At 37.1% G+C, this 18,755-nt stretch overlaps 3 protein-coding genes across 3 annotated transcripts; 2 read left to right on the top strand and 1 right to left on the bottom strand.

Annotated features, from left to right (window-relative positions):
- Positions 1-435: 435 nt before the first annotated feature.
- Positions 436-1,620, top strand: LOC113305201 (probable inactive 2-oxoglutarate-dependent dioxygenase AOP2). Its single transcript, XM_026554286.1, has 3 exons — positions 436-818; positions 977-1,295; positions 1,378-1,620. The coding sequence occupies exons 1-3, from the start codon at positions 436-438 to the stop codon at positions 1,618-1,620; spliced, it is 945 nt and encodes a 314-aa protein (XP_026410071.1).
- A 281-nt stretch (positions 1,621-1,901) lies between these two features.
- On the bottom strand, positions 1,902-9,013 carry LOC113305202 (meiosis-specific protein ASY1-like). Its single transcript, XM_026554287.1, has 10 exons — positions 8,998-9,013; positions 8,771-8,895; positions 3,642-3,654; positions 3,469-3,545; positions 3,295-3,381; positions 3,008-3,158; positions 2,813-2,889; positions 2,559-2,723; positions 2,315-2,451; positions 1,902-2,121 (listed from the first exon to the last, which is right to left on the bottom strand). The coding sequence occupies exons 1-10, from the start codon at positions 9,011-9,013 to the stop codon at positions 2,118-2,120; spliced, it is 852 nt and encodes a 283-aa protein (XP_026410072.1). The 3' UTR covers positions 1,902-2,117.
- Positions 9,014-15,401: 6,388 nt separating this feature from the next.
- On the top strand, positions 15,402-17,863 carry LOC113305203 (chloroplastic import inner membrane translocase subunit HP30-2-like). Its single transcript, XM_026554288.1, has 4 exons — positions 15,402-15,793; positions 16,217-16,332; positions 16,496-16,613; positions 17,669-17,863. Exons 1-4 carry the CDS (start codon positions 15,503-15,505, stop codon positions 17,861-17,863), a joined length of 720 nt encoding a protein of 239 aa, XP_026410073.1. The 5' UTR covers positions 15,402-15,502.
- Positions 17,864-18,755: the final 892 nt, after the last annotated feature.

Genomic DNA, 18,755 nt, shown 5'->3' on the forward strand with positions numbered 1-18,755 from the left:
ATCGCATAGCTTCCTAGGAAGTTTATTGTTTGCCATGATCACATGAAAACATCCATACTCTTCGCAAGCTTCTCTCACCTTGACACATAAATTCACCCATCCTTCATTTCCTTCCTCCAAATTCTTGCTGAAATCAAGACACGGAATTCCACTCTTAACATCCATCTCTCACGCTCAATGAAGATAACAAAATGTTGTTGACTTTTTTTTTTTCCTATGTCCTAAGCCAGTCCTGAATAAAATACTGGAAAATTTACTTGTTCCCACTCATCAACGGAATCAATGCCAGGGGAGCGTCAGAAACAGCCAATCACAGCCAGTCATGCAGCACATGACTGGTTGTTTAATATTAGAGTAAGTTAGTATTATTGCATAGCAGTACATTTGCTCTCTCTTCTTCAACCCCTTGCTCGATCCATTGACGTTTGAGAATTAATGGCATCTTTCAACAATAAGCAGCTTCCAGTTATAGATTTCACTAAAGATAATGTATTGAACCCTGGAACTGAATATTGGCTTAGCATTCGAACCCAAGTTTGTAAAGCATTGGAAGAGTATGGGTGTTTCGAGGCCATGTATGATAATAAGGTTTCATTGAAGCTTCATAATGAGATGTTTTCCGCAGCGGAGGAAGTGTTGGATCTACCGTTAGAGACGAAGATGTTAAATACTTCTAATAAGCCTTACCATGGTTATTTTAATCGAGAAGCCTCGGTTAGACCACTTTTTGAAAACATTGGTATTGATGATGCACACGTTCTTGATCAAGTTTGTAACTTCACTAATCTCATGTGGCCGGAGGGGAATCATAGCTTAAGGTATGTTTTGATTTCTTTATACTACTCAGTTTCTCTTATACATACGCTTCATTTGCTTAGAGATTTTATTACAAATGTGAAATAAATCCGCGTATAATTTCATTACTAGAACATGTAGATGCGGTTAATTTCTTGAGAATATCATTTTCATGGAGTAGTGAAGCCGTGCATACCTTCGCAAAGAGAGTGACGGAGTTGAACCAAATTGTGACAAGAATGATTTTCGAGAACTATGGAGTAGAGCAGCACTATGAATCGCATATGGATTCAATGAATTACCTCTTCAAGGTTATGAGATATCGTAAACCTCAAGCGGACGTCAACAACTCAGTTTATCTTCATACGGATAACTCATTTATCTCTGTACTTCATCAAAACCACGTTGACGGATTGGAAATAGAGACGAAGAATGGTGGTTGGATTAGAGTTAAACAGTCGCCTGCTTCCTTCATAGTCATGACGGGAGACGCCTTCTTGGTACGTAAGTTACAATTTTAATTGATAATTTTTCATTCTGGTCGTATATAAATTAAGTATGCATGTCTATGTTTAATTGAAGGCGTGGAGCAATGATAGATTGAGATGCCCTATACATCGAGTTGTTATTGAAGAAGATGATATGAGATACTCCATCGGATTGTTTGGGAACAGCCAAAAGTTGGTAGAGGTTCCGTCCGAGTTGGTTGATGACGAGCACCCATTGAAGTTTAAGCCATTTTGTCAAATGGATTTGATCAACTTCTACTTAACAGAAGAAGGTCAAAAAGCTGAATCAACTGTCAAGGCCTACTGTGGTATATGATAGAAAGTTAAACTAATTAAGACAGGCGAAGTCTAGAGCTTGTTAGGCTTGTAATTCATTAATGAAAAGTATGACATCAAATTCAGAACTTCTGATAGACAACGCTTCCAGCCAAGCTTCATTTAGACCATTCAGCTACAAATTGAATGCTACATTTCTAGACAACCATCTTAAGAAAAAACTCAGCTATCACAAGTTCAGCTGCAAATGGGTGCCACTTGTCTAGCTGATTTTGTAAGCTGACACCAACCCAGGGGTTTCAAACAGATTTACATCTTCACTTACTAAGCGGCCAAACATTTCATTTACTTAAACAGGCAATTAGACAGAGATATCTAATGTATGTATTACATTAACAACAAAGGTTCTGAACTGTAAGCAGATATACAACTTAGTTATCAGGTCATTTTTATTCACCAGAACTTTGTGCTATTCCTCTTTTTTTATTTCAATAATCTATTACTACAACGCGCCACCACCTTGAGATTTGGGCTCTTTCACCTGCAACCACCATTACAACTGAATTAAGTATGATTATAGAAATGAAACAGAAAAAGGAATCAGGCTTAATATAATTTTAATTAGTTAACACGATTGTCTAGTAAAGACCTTACAAGTTAAAGCCAGGGAAATTCAAGTTGGAAAGTAATGTGCTAAATAATGAGGATTTGTTAGATTAGGATAGAATACATACCGTGCTAGTTTTCCTGGAGCGCTTTTCCTGACTGGGACGACTACAGAAGGTATTATCACCCTCACGACAGTTACTGAATCCTCTCCCATCCATACCATTTCGCTTATCGATCCCTGGTATACCACTCTCCCTTGACGCTGCAGGATGCATATCAAAACATAGGACACAAAGTTAGAAAGGTGTCTGCACTAGAAGAGCTATAATATATAATCAAAACAGGAAGCAGGCAGAGAAGGAGTTAAACCTCATTTCCACGAATGGGTGTGTTGTTTCCAAGTTGCTCCTGAATTCTAGACGACCCATTCTGCTGAGTATCAACTGATCTTTCTCGAGTTCTAGTAAGATCAGAACCAACAGAGTGGAGACCACCGCAGGTTGATATGTTTTGAGGTTCACTTATCTCCATCGCCTGTTTAATTCAAGAAAATATGTTATGAAATGTTTAATTCAACCACAGAATCAAGAACAAAGCAAAACTGCAATATGACTCATTATTACCGATAACTTGATCTCCAAAACATTCTTGACCTCAAATAGCTTCTTGTCAGTTAATTCGGATCGAATGACACGTTTACCTGGGGAAAAGTACATACGATTATCATAGTGAAACTTGCATTCTCAGTACTTACTTTACACTCACATGCTTAATTGAGAAAACTGAGTAATCTTGGTTCAAAAAGTTGATTATGTTACCTAATCTTGGTTTGTTCTTGGCTTCCACATATCCATCACAAGCCATCTTATCGAGCAGTTCACGCGCAGTTGCCTGATTTGCCTCTCCTTCCAGCTTACTTTGAAGTTTAGATATTGTAACATAATCCAGTGGAAGGACATGATAAAGAGCCTACATTTGAAATACAATAAGATTAGACATCATAGTAGAAGGACTAAGGGGGATGGTATGCCTTATCTAGCTTGATAGATAAACTACTAAGTTACTATGATGAGGTACCTTCTATTTACACAGAAAGCCAACTCACCTTCAAGTACAAGTAGTCTTCATCATTCCCTCGCTGAACTTTCTCATCAACTTGGTTTACTTGTATCTCTTCCTTCACGACAATTGCCTGATTGGGAGGTAGTTTGCTTAGTGATCACATGATGACCATGACAATAAGATATTGAAGGCAAATATGAACTGAAAGAGAATTAACCTTCATCTTGCTGATGGAGTAAGAATCCTTTCCCGTTCTTGACAGTATATTTTGGTTTACAAGTTTATCCATGATTTCTGGGGAAATAAAAAGAATTAATGTTCTGAAATTGAAAGAAAACTGCTTTCTGCCAATGCTTCAACTGTACATACGGATTCAAGTTCTTTGCTCACCTTCAGTCAGAGCCTGCAAAACAAGAACAAATTGAAATTCTTAAATTAGTCCTTCACACCAACCAAATTACTGGAGAATCAGACAGAACTAACATTGCCTAATCACTGGAACAATCCCAATAAGAACAGTGTTCGTTTACGGCTCTGTTATTGTTGTTAGCGAATATTATGCTCCAGCATATATCCTCATAATGGCGTATTATTCTCCAGCATATATCCTCATAATGGCATATTATTCTCCAGCATATATACTCATGAATATTATGCTCCAGCATATATCCTCATCATGGCGTATTATTCTCCAGCATATATACTCATGAAGCCATATTATTCTCCAGCATATATACTCATGAAGGCGTATTATATGTTTCCTTATTAGCTTGTATTCTAGGCCTTTCTATTCTCTATTTTTGGTAATCGCTGTATATATAAACCATTGTAATCCTTTCTTATAATTTATGTAATTCAATCTTTCTCTTGCACATGGCATCAGAGCCTGTGTTGTGAGTTCATTCTTTTAGGAGTTGAGAAAGTTTGTCAGAAATAGTAAAATGTTGCTTTGAAGTTACTCTCGTGTATTTCTTCTTTAATATCGTCTCTGTGTCAGCATTGTGAGTAACGTCAGTTGGTTGTTGGTGTCGATAGAGGTACTCTTTTCTTTCTATCTTTTGGTTAAGTGCTATTTGTGATGATGTCTAATGAAAAAGATGATTCTCTGCAATCGATTAATGTTCGTTTAAATGGTGGCAACTACATATATTGGGCATATGTTATGAAAAATTTTTTGCTTGGAAAAGATGTTCAGGGATATGTTTCTGGTGATATTACTAAACCTATTAATCTTACTGATGCAAATTATAATACCTTGATTGTTACTTGGAATCGTAACAATGCTAAAATAATCACTTGGATTAACAATTCCGTTGATTTAAATATTGGCATGCATTTGGCAAAATTCGAAACCTGTAAAGAAGTTTGGGATTATTTGACAAAGTTATTTTCGCAATCGAATTTTGCCAAACAGTACAAATTAGAGAGTGATATTAGGGATGCCAGACAGGGGGATAAAGATATCCAGAAATTTTACTCTTTAATGACTAGTTATTGGGATCAATTAGCCTTAACTGAACCTGTTGATCTACGTACTTGTCGGAGGTTAATCAATCCTTAATTATTATTATTCCATAAACTCATATAAATAGAGTTTGAGTATTACAGAAAATCTAGTATTCTGCAAGAAAAAGGGTCACTGGAAATCCCAGTGTCCTATACTTTTGAAGAAACAACAGCAAGGAAGTTTCTTCAAAACGCCACATACTGCAGCTGCTACTTCGCCTGTAACTGATGGCCAAGCCGCATCTTCTCTTATTGAGCAGCTACAAAAGCTTCTCGCGTCCCAACAATCGCATGCCATGACCACAACGTTGTCTCCATCTGTAGGTTTGTCTACTTCTGCGACACCAGGTATATCTCAATCTACTTGGATATTTGACTCTGGAGCCTCTCATCATATGACTAAAGATATATCTTATTTCACTTCTTTGTCCCCTATTTCATTTTCTCAAACTGTTAAGACCGCCGACGGTACAAATCTTTCTCTTGTTGGTAGTGGTTCAATTAAAACTCCTCATTTATCTCTTTATGATGTTTATTGTACTCCTCAGTTGACTATGAACTTAATTTCTATAAGTCAGTTATCTGATTCTGGCTATTATATTCACTTTACTCCAACTTCGTGTTATGTGCAGAATCCACAGTCGAGGAAGCTGATTGGGATAGGTCATAGAAAAGGGGGGTTGTATGTTTTGAAGGAGCTTCATCTACCTGATACAGCAGCATCTTCCGTTGATTTATCCTCTTTTCATTTGAATTCTAATTCAAGTTCTTTTTTCTTATGGCATAATCGTTTAGGACATATTTCTGGTTCTCGTCTTAAATATTTAGCATCTACTGGTCATCTCAGACAACTAAAATCTCACAACATTTCTGATTGTAGTGGTTGTAAGCTTGCAAAATTTTCTTCCTTACCTTTCAATAAAAGCACTTCCGTCTCTACTGCTGTCTTTGATTTAGTCCATTCTGATGTTTGGGGACCTATATCCATTCCCACAAAAGGTGGCTCTAAATATTATGTTTGTTTTATTGATGATTATTCTCGCTATTGTTGGATTTTTCTTATGAAGCAACGACATGAATTCTTTGGTATTTACCAGTCCTTTCGTAACATGATAAAAACTCAATTTTCTGTCGTCATAAAATGCTTTCGTTGTGATTTAGCTGGTGAATACAAAAAGAATGAGTTTCTTGCACTTCTTTCCTCTGATGGGACGGTATATCAAACATCTTGTACTGATACACCGGAACAGAATGGAGTGGCTGAACGTAAACATAGGAACCTTTTAGAAACTGCTCGCTCTCTCTTATTATCTTCTCATGTCCCTTCTTCATTTTGGGGAGAAGCCGTTCTGACGACAAATTATGTCATTAATCGTATACCAACTATCCTTACTGATGGTATTTCTCCCTTCGAACGTTTGTATTGCAAAACACCTAATTATTCATCTCTAAAAGTCTTTGGTTGTGCCTGCTTTGTTCTAAAACCTCATCGTGAAATTACTTCCAAATTAGCATCTGAATCTGCTCTTTGTGTATTTCTTGGATATGGTGATAGTCAAAAAGGTTATCGTTGTTATGACCCTAGTACTCAAAATTGTATATCTCTAGTCATGTAGTATTCCTCGAGCATATTCCATTCTTTTTCATTCCATCTAATCCGCATAAAGTTAAAGAATCTGATCTGTTGCATATTGATCCTTTTGGTGACATAGAAAATCCTACTTCTGATTTATCGTTAAATATTCTTTCCTCTACTTTTTCTACCGATGCTTACAGGAACGAACAATATTCGGCAGATAACACCCATTCCCCTTCTTCTTCTACAGCCGTGTCCTCGTCGTCTTCCGAGATTGGTGATCCTGTCCCTCCTCGTTATCCTTCGCGACAACGTAATCCTCCAAATAGGTTTGGTTATTCTCATAGTGATTTTGGTCTTTCGTGTTATTCCACTCAGTTCTCTTGCTTTCTCGCTTCTATTCATTCTCTACATGAACCTACCTCCTATAAGGAGGCTGTTTGTGACCCACTGTGGCAGCAAGCTATGGATGAAGAACTTTCCGCATTATTCAAAATAGGAACATGGGAATTGATTCGTCTCCCACCAGGAAAACATGCAGTAGGCTCTAGATGGGTATACAAGATCAAGACCAAGTCAGACGGCTCTATTGAGCGCTACAAAGCTCGCCTTGTAGCGAAAGGTTTCACCCAAGAATATAAAAATGACTATGATGAGACTTTTTCTCCCGTGGCAAAAATGACTTCCGTTCGTACTCTTATTGCAGTGGCATCTATACGAAAATGGAAATTATCTCAAATGGATGTGAAAAATGCTTTTCTAAATGGGGATCTTTCCGAAGAAGTTTATATGGTTCCTCCTCGCGGTGCTCCACACAAACAAGGAGAAGTTTGTAGACTCCGAAAAGCTTTATATGGACTCAAACAAGCACCCCGAGCATGGTTCAAAAAATTATCTAGTGTTGTCGCTACTCTTGGTTCTCAATCTAGTGCGTATGATTCGGCGTTATTTGTTCGTAATAGTTCCGCTGGTCGTATACTGTTATTGCTTTATGTTGACGATATGATAATTACAGGGGATGATTTGGTAGGCATTGAACATCTCAAACAACAATTATGTTATCAATTTGAAATGAAGGATTTGAGACCCTTACGTTATTTTTTAGGCATCGAGGTTGCTAGTTCTTCAAAAGGTTACCTACTTTCTCAGTCCAAATATGTGGCAGATATTCTTAAAAAGGCTTGTATATCATATACAAGAATTGTTGAAACTCCTATAGAAACCAATGCCCGCTACACATGTTCAGATGGTATGCATTTAGCTGATCCCACATTGTACCGTACTATTGTTGGCAGTCTTGTTTATCTCACTATTACCCGGCCCGATATTGCATATGTTGTTCATATAGTCAGTCAATTTGTTTCTTCTCCTACTACTGTGCACTGGGAAGCAATTATGCGTATATTGAGGTACCTTAGAGGAACTCAGTATCATAGTTTATTGTTTCCTTCTTCTTGCTCGACGAATGTCTCTCTGATGCTGGATGGGCTGGTGATCATGGTGATCGAAAATCTACTACCGGTTATTGTGTCTTCCTTGGTGATTCTCTTATTTCTTGCAGGAGTAAGAAACAATATATTCCTTCTCGTTCATCAACGGAAGCTGAATATCGTGCTATGGCAGACACTACTGCGGAAGTTATTTGGCTACGTTGGTTAGTTGGAGATATGGGTGTTGTTATATCAAGTCCAACACCAATAAACTGTGATAACACATCTTCCATATACATTGCTCGTAACTCTGTATTTCACGAACGTACCAAGCACATTGAAGTTGATTGCCATTTCATTCAACACCATTTTTTGCACGGTACAATTTCTCTTCCATACGTGCCTTCCACCATGAAGGTTGCAGACTTCTTCAGAAAATCACATTCCGTTGCGCGCTTTCGTTTTCTAGTTGACAAACTCTCGATGATTAATGCTTTATCATCGTGAGTTTGAAAGGGGGTGTTAGCGAATATTATTCTCCAGCATATATATCCTCATCATGGCGTATTATTCTCCAGCATATACACTCATGAAGCCGTATTATGCTCCAGCATATATCCTCATCATGGCGTATTATTCTCCAGCATATATACTCATGAAGCCGTATTATTCTCCAGCATATATACTCATGAAGGCGTATTATATGTTTCCTTATTAGCTTGTACTCTAGGCCTTTCTATTCTCTATTTTTGGTAATCGTTGTATATATAAACCATTGTAATCCTTTCTTATAATTTATGTAATTCAATCTTTCTCTCGCACAATTGTACTATAAATCAAGATTGTTAAGTATGACTACGATTTGCTACAATTGTCAAAGTTGTGGCTAAAGGTGCCACAACTTTCGCTTTCTCACTGCAAATCTGACTCCATAAAGTCACTTAATATGACATTTTCTAACTTAGCAACCACATAGTGCACTTAGATGAGTTGATTGTACGACTTACCACTGATATGTCCGGGAAGCTAGAGAGAACATCAGTCAGTTCAATATTGTCAATGTGGCTAGAGCTAATCCAGTCTCTTACACGTTTTAACTGATGTTCGTCCTCTTCTGCATCATGTGTATCATCTGTAATAGATTTAAACCATTAACTCAAGGTGGATTTTGGCTAAAGTTAAGCCACTATAATATTACGCCTTTGTTGTTAATCATTCAAAACATCTAATCTACCTTCTTGATCCGCCATGCTATTGTTTTCACGTGATCAGGCTTTATCTGTCATCACAAGTATTAGGTTTTAAAGTGGCGAAAATGAAATGGAAGAGGACAGGGATGAAAAAAAGGCTGAAAGGGGAGATAATTACCTACAGGAGCTACAATGTACCCGTCATCATCATTTGCTAAATGACTCATCTGACAAAACATTTTCAGAGTTTTTCAAATTCTATTCTCGAGCTTCAACCATATTTCCCAACAATTTGAATGAAAATAGAGGCCGTGACATGAAAAATAAGTTACGCTATAACTGTACCTCGCTATCTGAATCTGAAGGATCAGTTGTTGGTGTTGAATCAACACCCAAGCTGATTTCCTCATCATCTTACATGTCATTGTTTTCATCTTGACATGGATCCAGGATGCTTTTGACCTGCGCACTTCAAACTTGATCACTCAAATTGAACTTGAAAGATCAAAAAAACCTAAACCTCAGCTTTCACTCTTGCACAATTCGGTGTTACCAATTTACCTTGAGAGCTAGTACGAAATGTTTGCTGTTAACATTTCTGATTTCCATTTTGAGAGGGTTCTTCAACCATGGATGGTTAACTTCTTGTTCTGAGCAGCCTCTGAAGAATGGAGGCTCATAGTCTATAGGTTTTCCAAAATATAACTCAAATTTCAGAACAGTATTTCCATTCAAGATTCAAAACATTTATAAACTATTACTCCCTCTGTTTCTTTTTAACAGGCCAGTTTTATTTTTAGAGAAATTTAAGGAAATTAAGAGAACTAATCATTGAAAGTGGTCCTCATGACACTTGTCAATAAAAGAAGTGAAGTGAAATTGTCCCCATGACACATGTCAACAAAATAAGTAAAGTGAGATGGTCCACATGACACTTGTCATCAAAAGAAGTTAAGAGAAAAGTGCAGCCAGAAAATTAAAGTAACATTTGACTTTCCCAATTAGGAAACCAGCCTATTTTTTGAAACATTTATTTATAGAAACCAGCCTATTAAAAAGAAACGGAGGGAGTAGTAATTTAATAAACAAGTATGCTAATTATTAACGATACAAATACTTTTGTCGGTTCTTGATTTGAAATTACGAAGGCGTTTTGAGTTTGAGAGAGCCAATCCCAAGATATTTTCCAGGACCATGCAAGAAGGAGAACCCAGGGTTGAGAAGAGAGATCCTGTGATAATTCACCCTCAAGTTGCTCAATCCAGCGATTCTGATGAGGAACTTCCTGAAGCGTCCAGTGATGAAGAAGATGATGAAAGTTCATCATCAGGAGATAGTGATACATCCCCTGCTTCATCGGGTAGCAGCTGCAATGAACGATATGAAGAGGATGAGGAAGACTGGAGTTACGATGATGAGGACTATTAAAGTTCTCTTCTGGAGTATATAGGGAAGCCAGGTTTTCAGACTTTGAAAAAAGTTTGATTATGATTAACAAGTTTTTTCCAAAATGGCCGCCTCTATGCTTACTCCTTGTCTTTTGAATTTTTCTAATGGTGCTGGTAAACAGTTTTTTGGTGGTGCTTGCTTTTCGACAGGTTTTGGTAAGTGAAATTTTTGCTTCTTTTTTTGGGTAACATGTAATGATATTGCTTTTTGTGAAGTTGATAATGGTGGGTAGATGTTTGTTTAAATCAGTGATGTCTTGGTACTGGGATATGTAATTGTAAATTGGATAACATGCATCGAAATGTAGTTCTGTAAGAAATGCAGTCGGGGTTGGGATATGTTTGAAGTTTTTCTTGGTACTTTGAATGCTGTATTTGGTATTTTGAATGCTAGTAATGTTGGATTTAGTTTTCTGAATGTATTCACTTTTGAATCTAGTAACGGAGAAACACAAATTGGTAAGAAGAACAATGAATAACTTTAGTAAACTGTTAATGGTTGAGCAGGGGTTCCAGGAATCTTTGAAAATCACTAAATTGCATCTGAGAAGATCTTGAGAAGAATCTAACGTCACTATGACGGATAAGAGATTTTGTAGTTTAGTTAAATTTTACATTAACTGTTACAGTAAGTAACTTTTATCGATTATTCTTGTCTATTGCTTATTTAGTCAGCCACATGTGACAACCATTTATGCCACCCCAAGGCACGATACAAAGACAAAACTTTGAGTACAACGGAACATTTTCCTTGCTTTTCATATTTACTCCACTCCGCACTCCCCAGCCACCCACACTTCTTTTTCCTGGTTTAATTGGGGCCATAACAATTAAATGGGGGCCTGCACTAGAGGATAAAAAAGGTCATCCCATCCTAATTTAGGTCATCCCTTATAATTATTTTCTAAAATGGCTGAAATGTTCCTAAATAATTAGTGATAATCTTAATTAATTAGTGATAATTTTATTTAATTAGAGTTTAATTCTTCTTTTTTTTTTTTCCAGATTTTTTGTCTGCAGTTTTTTGAGTGATATTTTTTTTGCCCAGATCTGTATGAAAAGTCGTCATGGTATAAAAAAATTTCAGCGACGATCCTAAACAGTTGTTAATGTTTCGACTGTTTCAGTGACGACTCTAAACTGTCGAAGATTCACTAATGGCGGAAATGTACGACAGTTTTGAGTCGTCATAAACATAATCAATTCCCCGACGACCCTTTGGAAGAGTCTGATGAGATTTGTAGATAGTGGTAAAAAGTGATTCGATTCTCGAATTTGTGAAGGATAACTTTAGGCTTAAATTCAAAACTAAATAGAAAACTCACTAATAATTATAACAAACACTGACAAAGTTGGTATCAATATTAAAAGAACACTGAGGCTAAGATTCCACTATTTTCCAAGTTCAAAGTGATTTGGTCCAAATATTTATATTCATGCAATTTTCTCGTTTAATTTGATTCTAAAATATTGCAACTAATAGATTTTCAAAAGTAATAATTGTAAATACCAAGTATGAAGCATCAAGAGTCTATAAACTAAGCATACTCCATCAAAATATATCACAATCACTCAAATAAAAATCATATTCAATAATAGTGCAAGGCAAATAATCATAATAATAATTGCAATAAATTAAATACAGTAGATTGTACCGCTTTTTGTTGGAAAAATAGCTTCCTCTATCGCCTCAGCAATGGGGTTTAGCTCCTCATATTAATCATGATCTCAAAATAATTGTTTCTGGCTCAATAGATAACACAGAGATTCGCAACGCCGTAAGTGTGTTACAAACGTCACTGCTACAGGATTTTAAGACTGTTAAACAACGATAGTGATCTGATATAGTAATATAACGACTGCTATTGGGTGTAAATGTTCTTCGTGTTCTTCCTCTTCAGCAACAGCAGCAGAATATTGTATTTTTCCTGCAACTCGATCTCTGGAGCTTTCTATTCTCCTCTAAACTTCTCCTAAGGTTTCGTACCCTTATATGACTTATCCCCTCTTCTTTTATAGGCCACAGCTCGATTAAATCTCCCCCAAAATCTTGATTTATCTCCACAACAAGTTTCGGAATTTTCTTTCTACCAAACTCTCTTCACGCGTATTTTGACCTCTCCCAATACTTCCAAACTCTTTATTAGATAACTACGAATGTTGGGGAAGCTTTTCTATCCTTTAATCTCTCTGAATTGTCGAAAAATACTCCGACAGCAACCCGTGACCACAACACCTATGTTTCCTTCTCCCGGTCGATCTAACCTAATTCATTCGATCTAATCACATATACCGACCCTGTTATGCTCTAGGAAGTCCATCCCAACAAAAATCCGAGATTGAATCTCCTTAAATCTTCCCAAGAATGCGAACCCTAATCTGCATGCATGCTGGTTTGTTTTACCGCCAAATTTGAAATTTGAATTTGTGAAGAAAGGGCCCCCCCTATCCAGAGTAGGGGTGCCTTTAGCAGCTGCCTTAAGGGGTGTCCTAGGGGTGCCCCTTATCCAAACTGGGGGTCCGAATAGAAAGTGTCCTCCGGTGCTTTCCGACAACTTTTCGAGCCAATTTTTTCCAAAAATGTTTATTGGCCAAAAATACCTACAAATAAATAAAACACCATAATAAGTACAAAAATGAGCCCTAACAATATATAGAATCGAGACAAATCGGACATAAAAATGTGTCTATCAGAGTCGTTATTGTTTTGATTACGTGTATGACGACTTTAAATAGTCGTTAACGTTTTAGAAGTATCGTTACAGACAGTCGTTGGTCTCTTAAAAGAGTCGTTATCTTCGTCGTTAATAGCGGAAATGTACGACAATTTAGAGTCGTCATGGTATTGGAATTTATTCAGTGACGACTCAAAACTGTCGTTAATGTCTATGAAGGGTCGTTGTTTGAAAAAAAAAAGAATATTAATCAAGAATAAAACAATATATTCACGATCGGATTAATACGCCCCTGAAATTTTTGGTTACAAATAAAATGTCATGCCCCTTTTAATATTTATGCCCCCAATTAAAATGTCATGGCTCTTTTCTCCTAACAAATTCCGCCAATTTCTTTATTAAATTTCAAATTTCGTCTCTTGTTTGAAACGAACAATGTCACTCTCAGTTAACCTAATAATCACTGGTTCCAAATAAACACACCACCCCGCACAAATTTGATTGTTTTTCAGATTTGGGTCTTCTTGTTTCTTTTCTTCTAACTCGTCTTCCTGGGTTCCCAGTATTCTAGAGAGAAAGAGATGGGAATTCATTTGGGTGTTCAGCATCAGGAGAGAAATTAGTAAGTGCAGATAGAGATGGAGATTTAGTTATTAGAATTCAATCCTGGTTTAGCTAAATCTTAATTCTCCACTTCATTTTGTTTTGATTTGTAGCATTGTTGCTTGAAAAGGGAGCAGATGTCAATTCCAGGAATTTCTGTGGACAGGTAAAGTTATCAACTTTACTCTTTTTTCTGAAGTTTCTTTAATATGTAGCTCTTGATTATGCCACTGTAAATTACATTGGTTGTCTATAACATTATGCGCGGAATTACCAATGCATCAGTATTATAGTTATTTTCCAACTCTAAACTCTTTAGTTCAATTGCTCCAAATTTATTTATCAACATCTCTTGACAACCACTTGCTCCAAATACTCGATTTTTGGGTGAGGGGTTGGCCAAATTTATCTGATATTCAACTTTCAGTGCTAGCTAGGGCATGTGTAATATCGAATTATCCTTTACAACCACTTGGTCTAGATTGAGGACATAAGTATTTAGATCTCGTCTTACACAATTGTTCCTGAATCTAATCAATTAGTGACTGGATATTTTTGTTTGACTGTGTCGAAGACGGCATTGATGCATCTGTGAAGCCGTGCATTGGGAAGTTCTGCAAACACTCCTACTCGACAGTAGCAATGCGAGTTTACTAACTAAGATTTCCATTTGGTTTAGGTTACTTTCTATTTAGGTAGATGTCTGTACGGTTATTGGTACTTACGGTATTTGAGGCCTAATACTTGAAACCTTATGTTTGTTTTCAGGTTATACTAGCCGACTAGACAGCTCTCCATTTCACAGCTGCAAATGGACATGTCAGTCGTGAGATGTATAAGACTAGTAGTAATGTAGTACCAGATTTTGTCCCACACATGAAGTCTTCAGTTCTCAGACTAATACAAGCAACAAATTTGACCAACTGTATGTTGTTTGCAGGTACCGTTGGTCATTAAACTTTCCAGATAATGGCTTTATTACAGGAGCTGGAAGTACTCCTTTGCATTATGCTGCTTGTGGAGGCAATCCGAATTGTTGTCAGGTTAAGAAACTTTCTTTATCCCGCGTAAATATGCTTTATTTTTCTTTGGGTTCTAGGAATTTAGAGAATTTCTTTTTCTGCGATCCTTCTTGGAAGAGGTGCTAGACTGCAAGTAGATTTACATTGAACTGCAACGGGTTACGTTTTAGCAGTACAAATAGAATCTTTTCAGTGAACTTTAGCTGCTTCGCCAAGCTTTCTTGTTTTCTCTTTCTTCTACAGACACTAAGCATACCAAATATTTCAACCTACTTTTAGGTATCTTCCTCTTGTGTTGCGAGGATATGGGGACGCCATTGGCTTGAACCCTTGCTGCCACCTAGTCCTGACTTAGAACTTCTGGTTGCCCTTCATGAGCGCACTGAACATAGCAAGGTGATCTTTTGCTTTATTTACCTTGTAAATTGAATACTAAAATTTGATCTTGAGCGTTCTTCAGTTAGTAAAGTCCAACTACTGCTTTACTTAGGAGTTGAGATGCAAACTCATATCTGTATATGTCATCTTTTTGTTCCAACATGCATATAAGAGAACGTTTATTAGTCTTCAGTATTCTGGATTAACTCTTATTGATATCTGCTGCGCTACTGCAGAGAATGTGGGTTGCACTCTTAGAAGATGTTATACATCCGAGATGGGTGTTTTATAGGGCTTCCAGCCATGGGCTATGTTTGACTTTGGGATACTTCAGAAACCAAAAAGTGCCATACACGTGCCGAGAAAGGTTGTACTAGGGCAGAAACAAAGAAGAAGTTTAGTGATTATTAGGGTTTTTAGTAAATGATGATGGATGGACAAGAAGGTGGAGCAGTGGTGAGGATACCTAAAAATAACTATAAACAAGTGATAAATCAGCTCCAAACAATCTCAAGAAAATTAACGGAGTTTGATACGAAAATCAAAGAGTTAAGAAATGGATATCATGATTGGGTTTCCAAACAATCTTTTGTTGTTGAACTTCCTGTTGTTACTACATTTGGTGTAATCCATGGAGCTGCTTGTGGTGCTTTTACCGGAGCCTTAGCTGAGGTTGCTAAGCATGTCTATCCACAGCATTCACTTGCCATTAAGGTACTGTTGTATTAACTTTCTTTTGTATAATCAGATTTGGATCAATCCACTCGGGAAGTTTACTCCTTTTTATCTATTTTCCTATATGTTCTTTAAATTTGCTACTCCAGAGTATTTTGTAGCTGCTCACACTTATGTGAATTATTGTATTTCATCAAGTTTTCATGTTTTAGGTGACTGCATTGACTAGTTCTGATCAATCCACTTTGAAAGTTTCACTCCTTTTTTTTTAATAGAAAATAGGGGTTTAAAAGAAAAATTGAGTTGAGCAGAATTTGATTTACTACTAAATTCCTATATGCATGCATATCTCTGTTTCCAATTAGGGGAATTGGGTTAATACTGTAGACTCAATGCTGTTTAGTACTGTAACTTCAGTTTGTAGGTCTCTTTCCATTTGGTCACGCGCTTTCAATTTTACAGGCTTTCAGCCATAGTCCTATGACACAAGCTCATGTTTTTGCTGCTATGAGGGGTGCCCGTGTCAGTATTAATTGTTTTATGAAAAGAATTAGAGGAAAAGAGGATGTCCAGACTCGGTAACTAACTAACCCATTATATCCGTGTCTTTGATTCTTCGCTAACGATGGATGCATAGTGCTCGCTGTAAAATCACAGGTGGTTCATTATCTAGTCATAGATGTATAAATGTGTCGGGTCTTCATCTTGACACCTAAGTGAATGAAAGCATTGATTTTGCAGAATGGCAGCAGGTTTTGGTGCTGGAGTCATGCTTAAATTGATGACATCCACAGGGGAACCTGAGGAGGCAGTCATAACAGGAGTCATTGGTGCGCTTGTTGGAGGTACTTCCTTTCAGGTAAGCATATGAGGGAAAGAGTGATCTTTGTACCAATCTTGAGTCTACACTCTTGGATGTTTACTCTTTGCAACAAAATTAAACATTTGAGTCATCACCCACGACATTACATTCTATAAAATGCATATATTAATTAGAATATGTGCCTCCTGTAGAGATGAACAGAATTTCAGTTAGGTGGAATGTTTTTCTCACAATCAAAATTATTATTCTTGTGCCACACTGGTTTAGACATATTAGTTTCTCTAGTACCTTGTTTTATTGTTATGCGAAATCTGCACTTGGGATTTAGAAAAAATGATTTCTTGAAGAATTGGTTTTGTTGGCCGCAGTATACCAGTGTTGTACTGCACCTGATGCAGATATTTTTAGATGAAGTATGTGGTTGTATCGCAATTTTTTTTAACATATATTATGAAGCTGTTATGAGACATCCACAAAAGTGGGTCTTGCAACTGGCTGCTGGAGATTAAAAATGTCAGTTCTGAAAATCTTGCGCCGATAACGTCACTGTGATTGATGTCTTAGTGCAGTCCGCGTAACGGATCTTTGTAAACAGGACATGTTGTATATAGCCTTCTCATGCTTGACTTTTTAGGCACCTAGATTAGATAACTATTGTGTTGTCTCTGTGGTTGAATATAAATCTATATGTTGATAGTATGATCTTTGGCAGGTGACAGTGCTGATTAAATGTTATCAAGCTAGGGTATGGTACAATCCTCCGTTTTGCTGAGAATCTGCCAATACTTGTTAGTATACTAGTGTTTTGTACCACAGTCCCTTTTCTAGCATCTCAAGGAGGAAAATATCTCCGACGAAGAATGAAAGTCTGTCGTAGCTAATTATGCCGTATACAAACTTCTTCTTCAGCATGTTATAAACAGACTATGGTTGTGTGTAAAACTTACTTAACTACCGTGTGTATGTTTCGGTGTTGATTTTCCCTTTTCTGTCTTTCTTCGAAGAGCATATTGTTGTAGTGTGCTTGGAACATAAACGTTTCTCTTTTCCATTAAGCAATTAATATTCTACTCTGTTTTGTGACTGTGCAGCTAGGTAATAGAATCTCTCCGCCGTCAAGGGAGTATACCAGAACAAGATGCATGTTGTCGAATCTTGGCCTTCAGCGTTACGAGAAGAACTTCACAGAAGGCTACTTAACAGACATTACCGTACCTTGGCTTACCGATAGGCAAGTGTTGTTGAGGGAGTTCATATCACCTGTTGTTATCTGTGTATGTTCATAGCATTTACGAAGATGATGACAACCTTTTCTCTCTATCTTCATCTGTTACAGTGTTCTGAAAGAAGTGGGAGTCCCTCCTGGACCAAGGCTTCTGATACTTGCCCACATTGAAAGGTGCTGATCCCAACTCGCAAATTTATTTTTCTGGCGTGAAAACTGTTACTTTAAGTTGGGTTATTTAGCATCGCATAGTCCCATTAATAACGTTATTGTCATCTTCCGTTGCGTTTTCTTCACTTGATCCTAAGTAGGAGTTTGGTGAAGAAGCACGACTAGGTTAACTAGTTAAGACTAAACTAATGCCTTCAATGCCAGTCTCAGGACATCTCTCACCAGACCTTTCACCACTCTATCTAGGGGTATAAATATAGAGCCACACCTTGCCAAGGCACTAGTCGTACATTATTCTTGTTATACCTAATTTTGGTGGTATATTACTCAACACGATGAGTGGAAAAGTGAGCCTATGAGGGATTCATATCTTATATTCCTATCCTATAAGTTGGTGGGCAGTGAGGCTCTGCTTCACCTGTGTCAAAAATTAAAATAAATTGTTTACGGATCCTGATAACATTTTGACTTAATATTCAGGGATCCTGAACTGCAAAAGATGCGGCAACGACAGTGAAACTGATGGTAAGCGATTAAGTAACCAACTAAGGATAGCCCAATTGGCCAGTGGCCTCAGTCTCATTGAGGTTAGAGGTGTGAGTCCCTTGTTCTAGAGAAAGTAGTGTTATTTACAAGTTACTTTTGAGTGCTTATTGTTCTGGAATCTACCTTACATCAATGTTGAGCAAAACTGATGGTGAACAATGAAGGTTTATCTTTACATAGCACGAGAAATGTATATATCTTCTATTAGTAGTTTTCTTTCCTCCCCTTTCTTTTAG

Source organism: Papaver somniferum, chromosome 8, assembly GCF_003573695.1.
Source record: "Papaver somniferum cultivar HN1 chromosome 8, ASM357369v1, whole genome shotgun sequence".
NCBI lineage: Eukaryota > Viridiplantae > Streptophyta > Magnoliopsida > Ranunculales > Papaveraceae > Papaver > Papaver somniferum.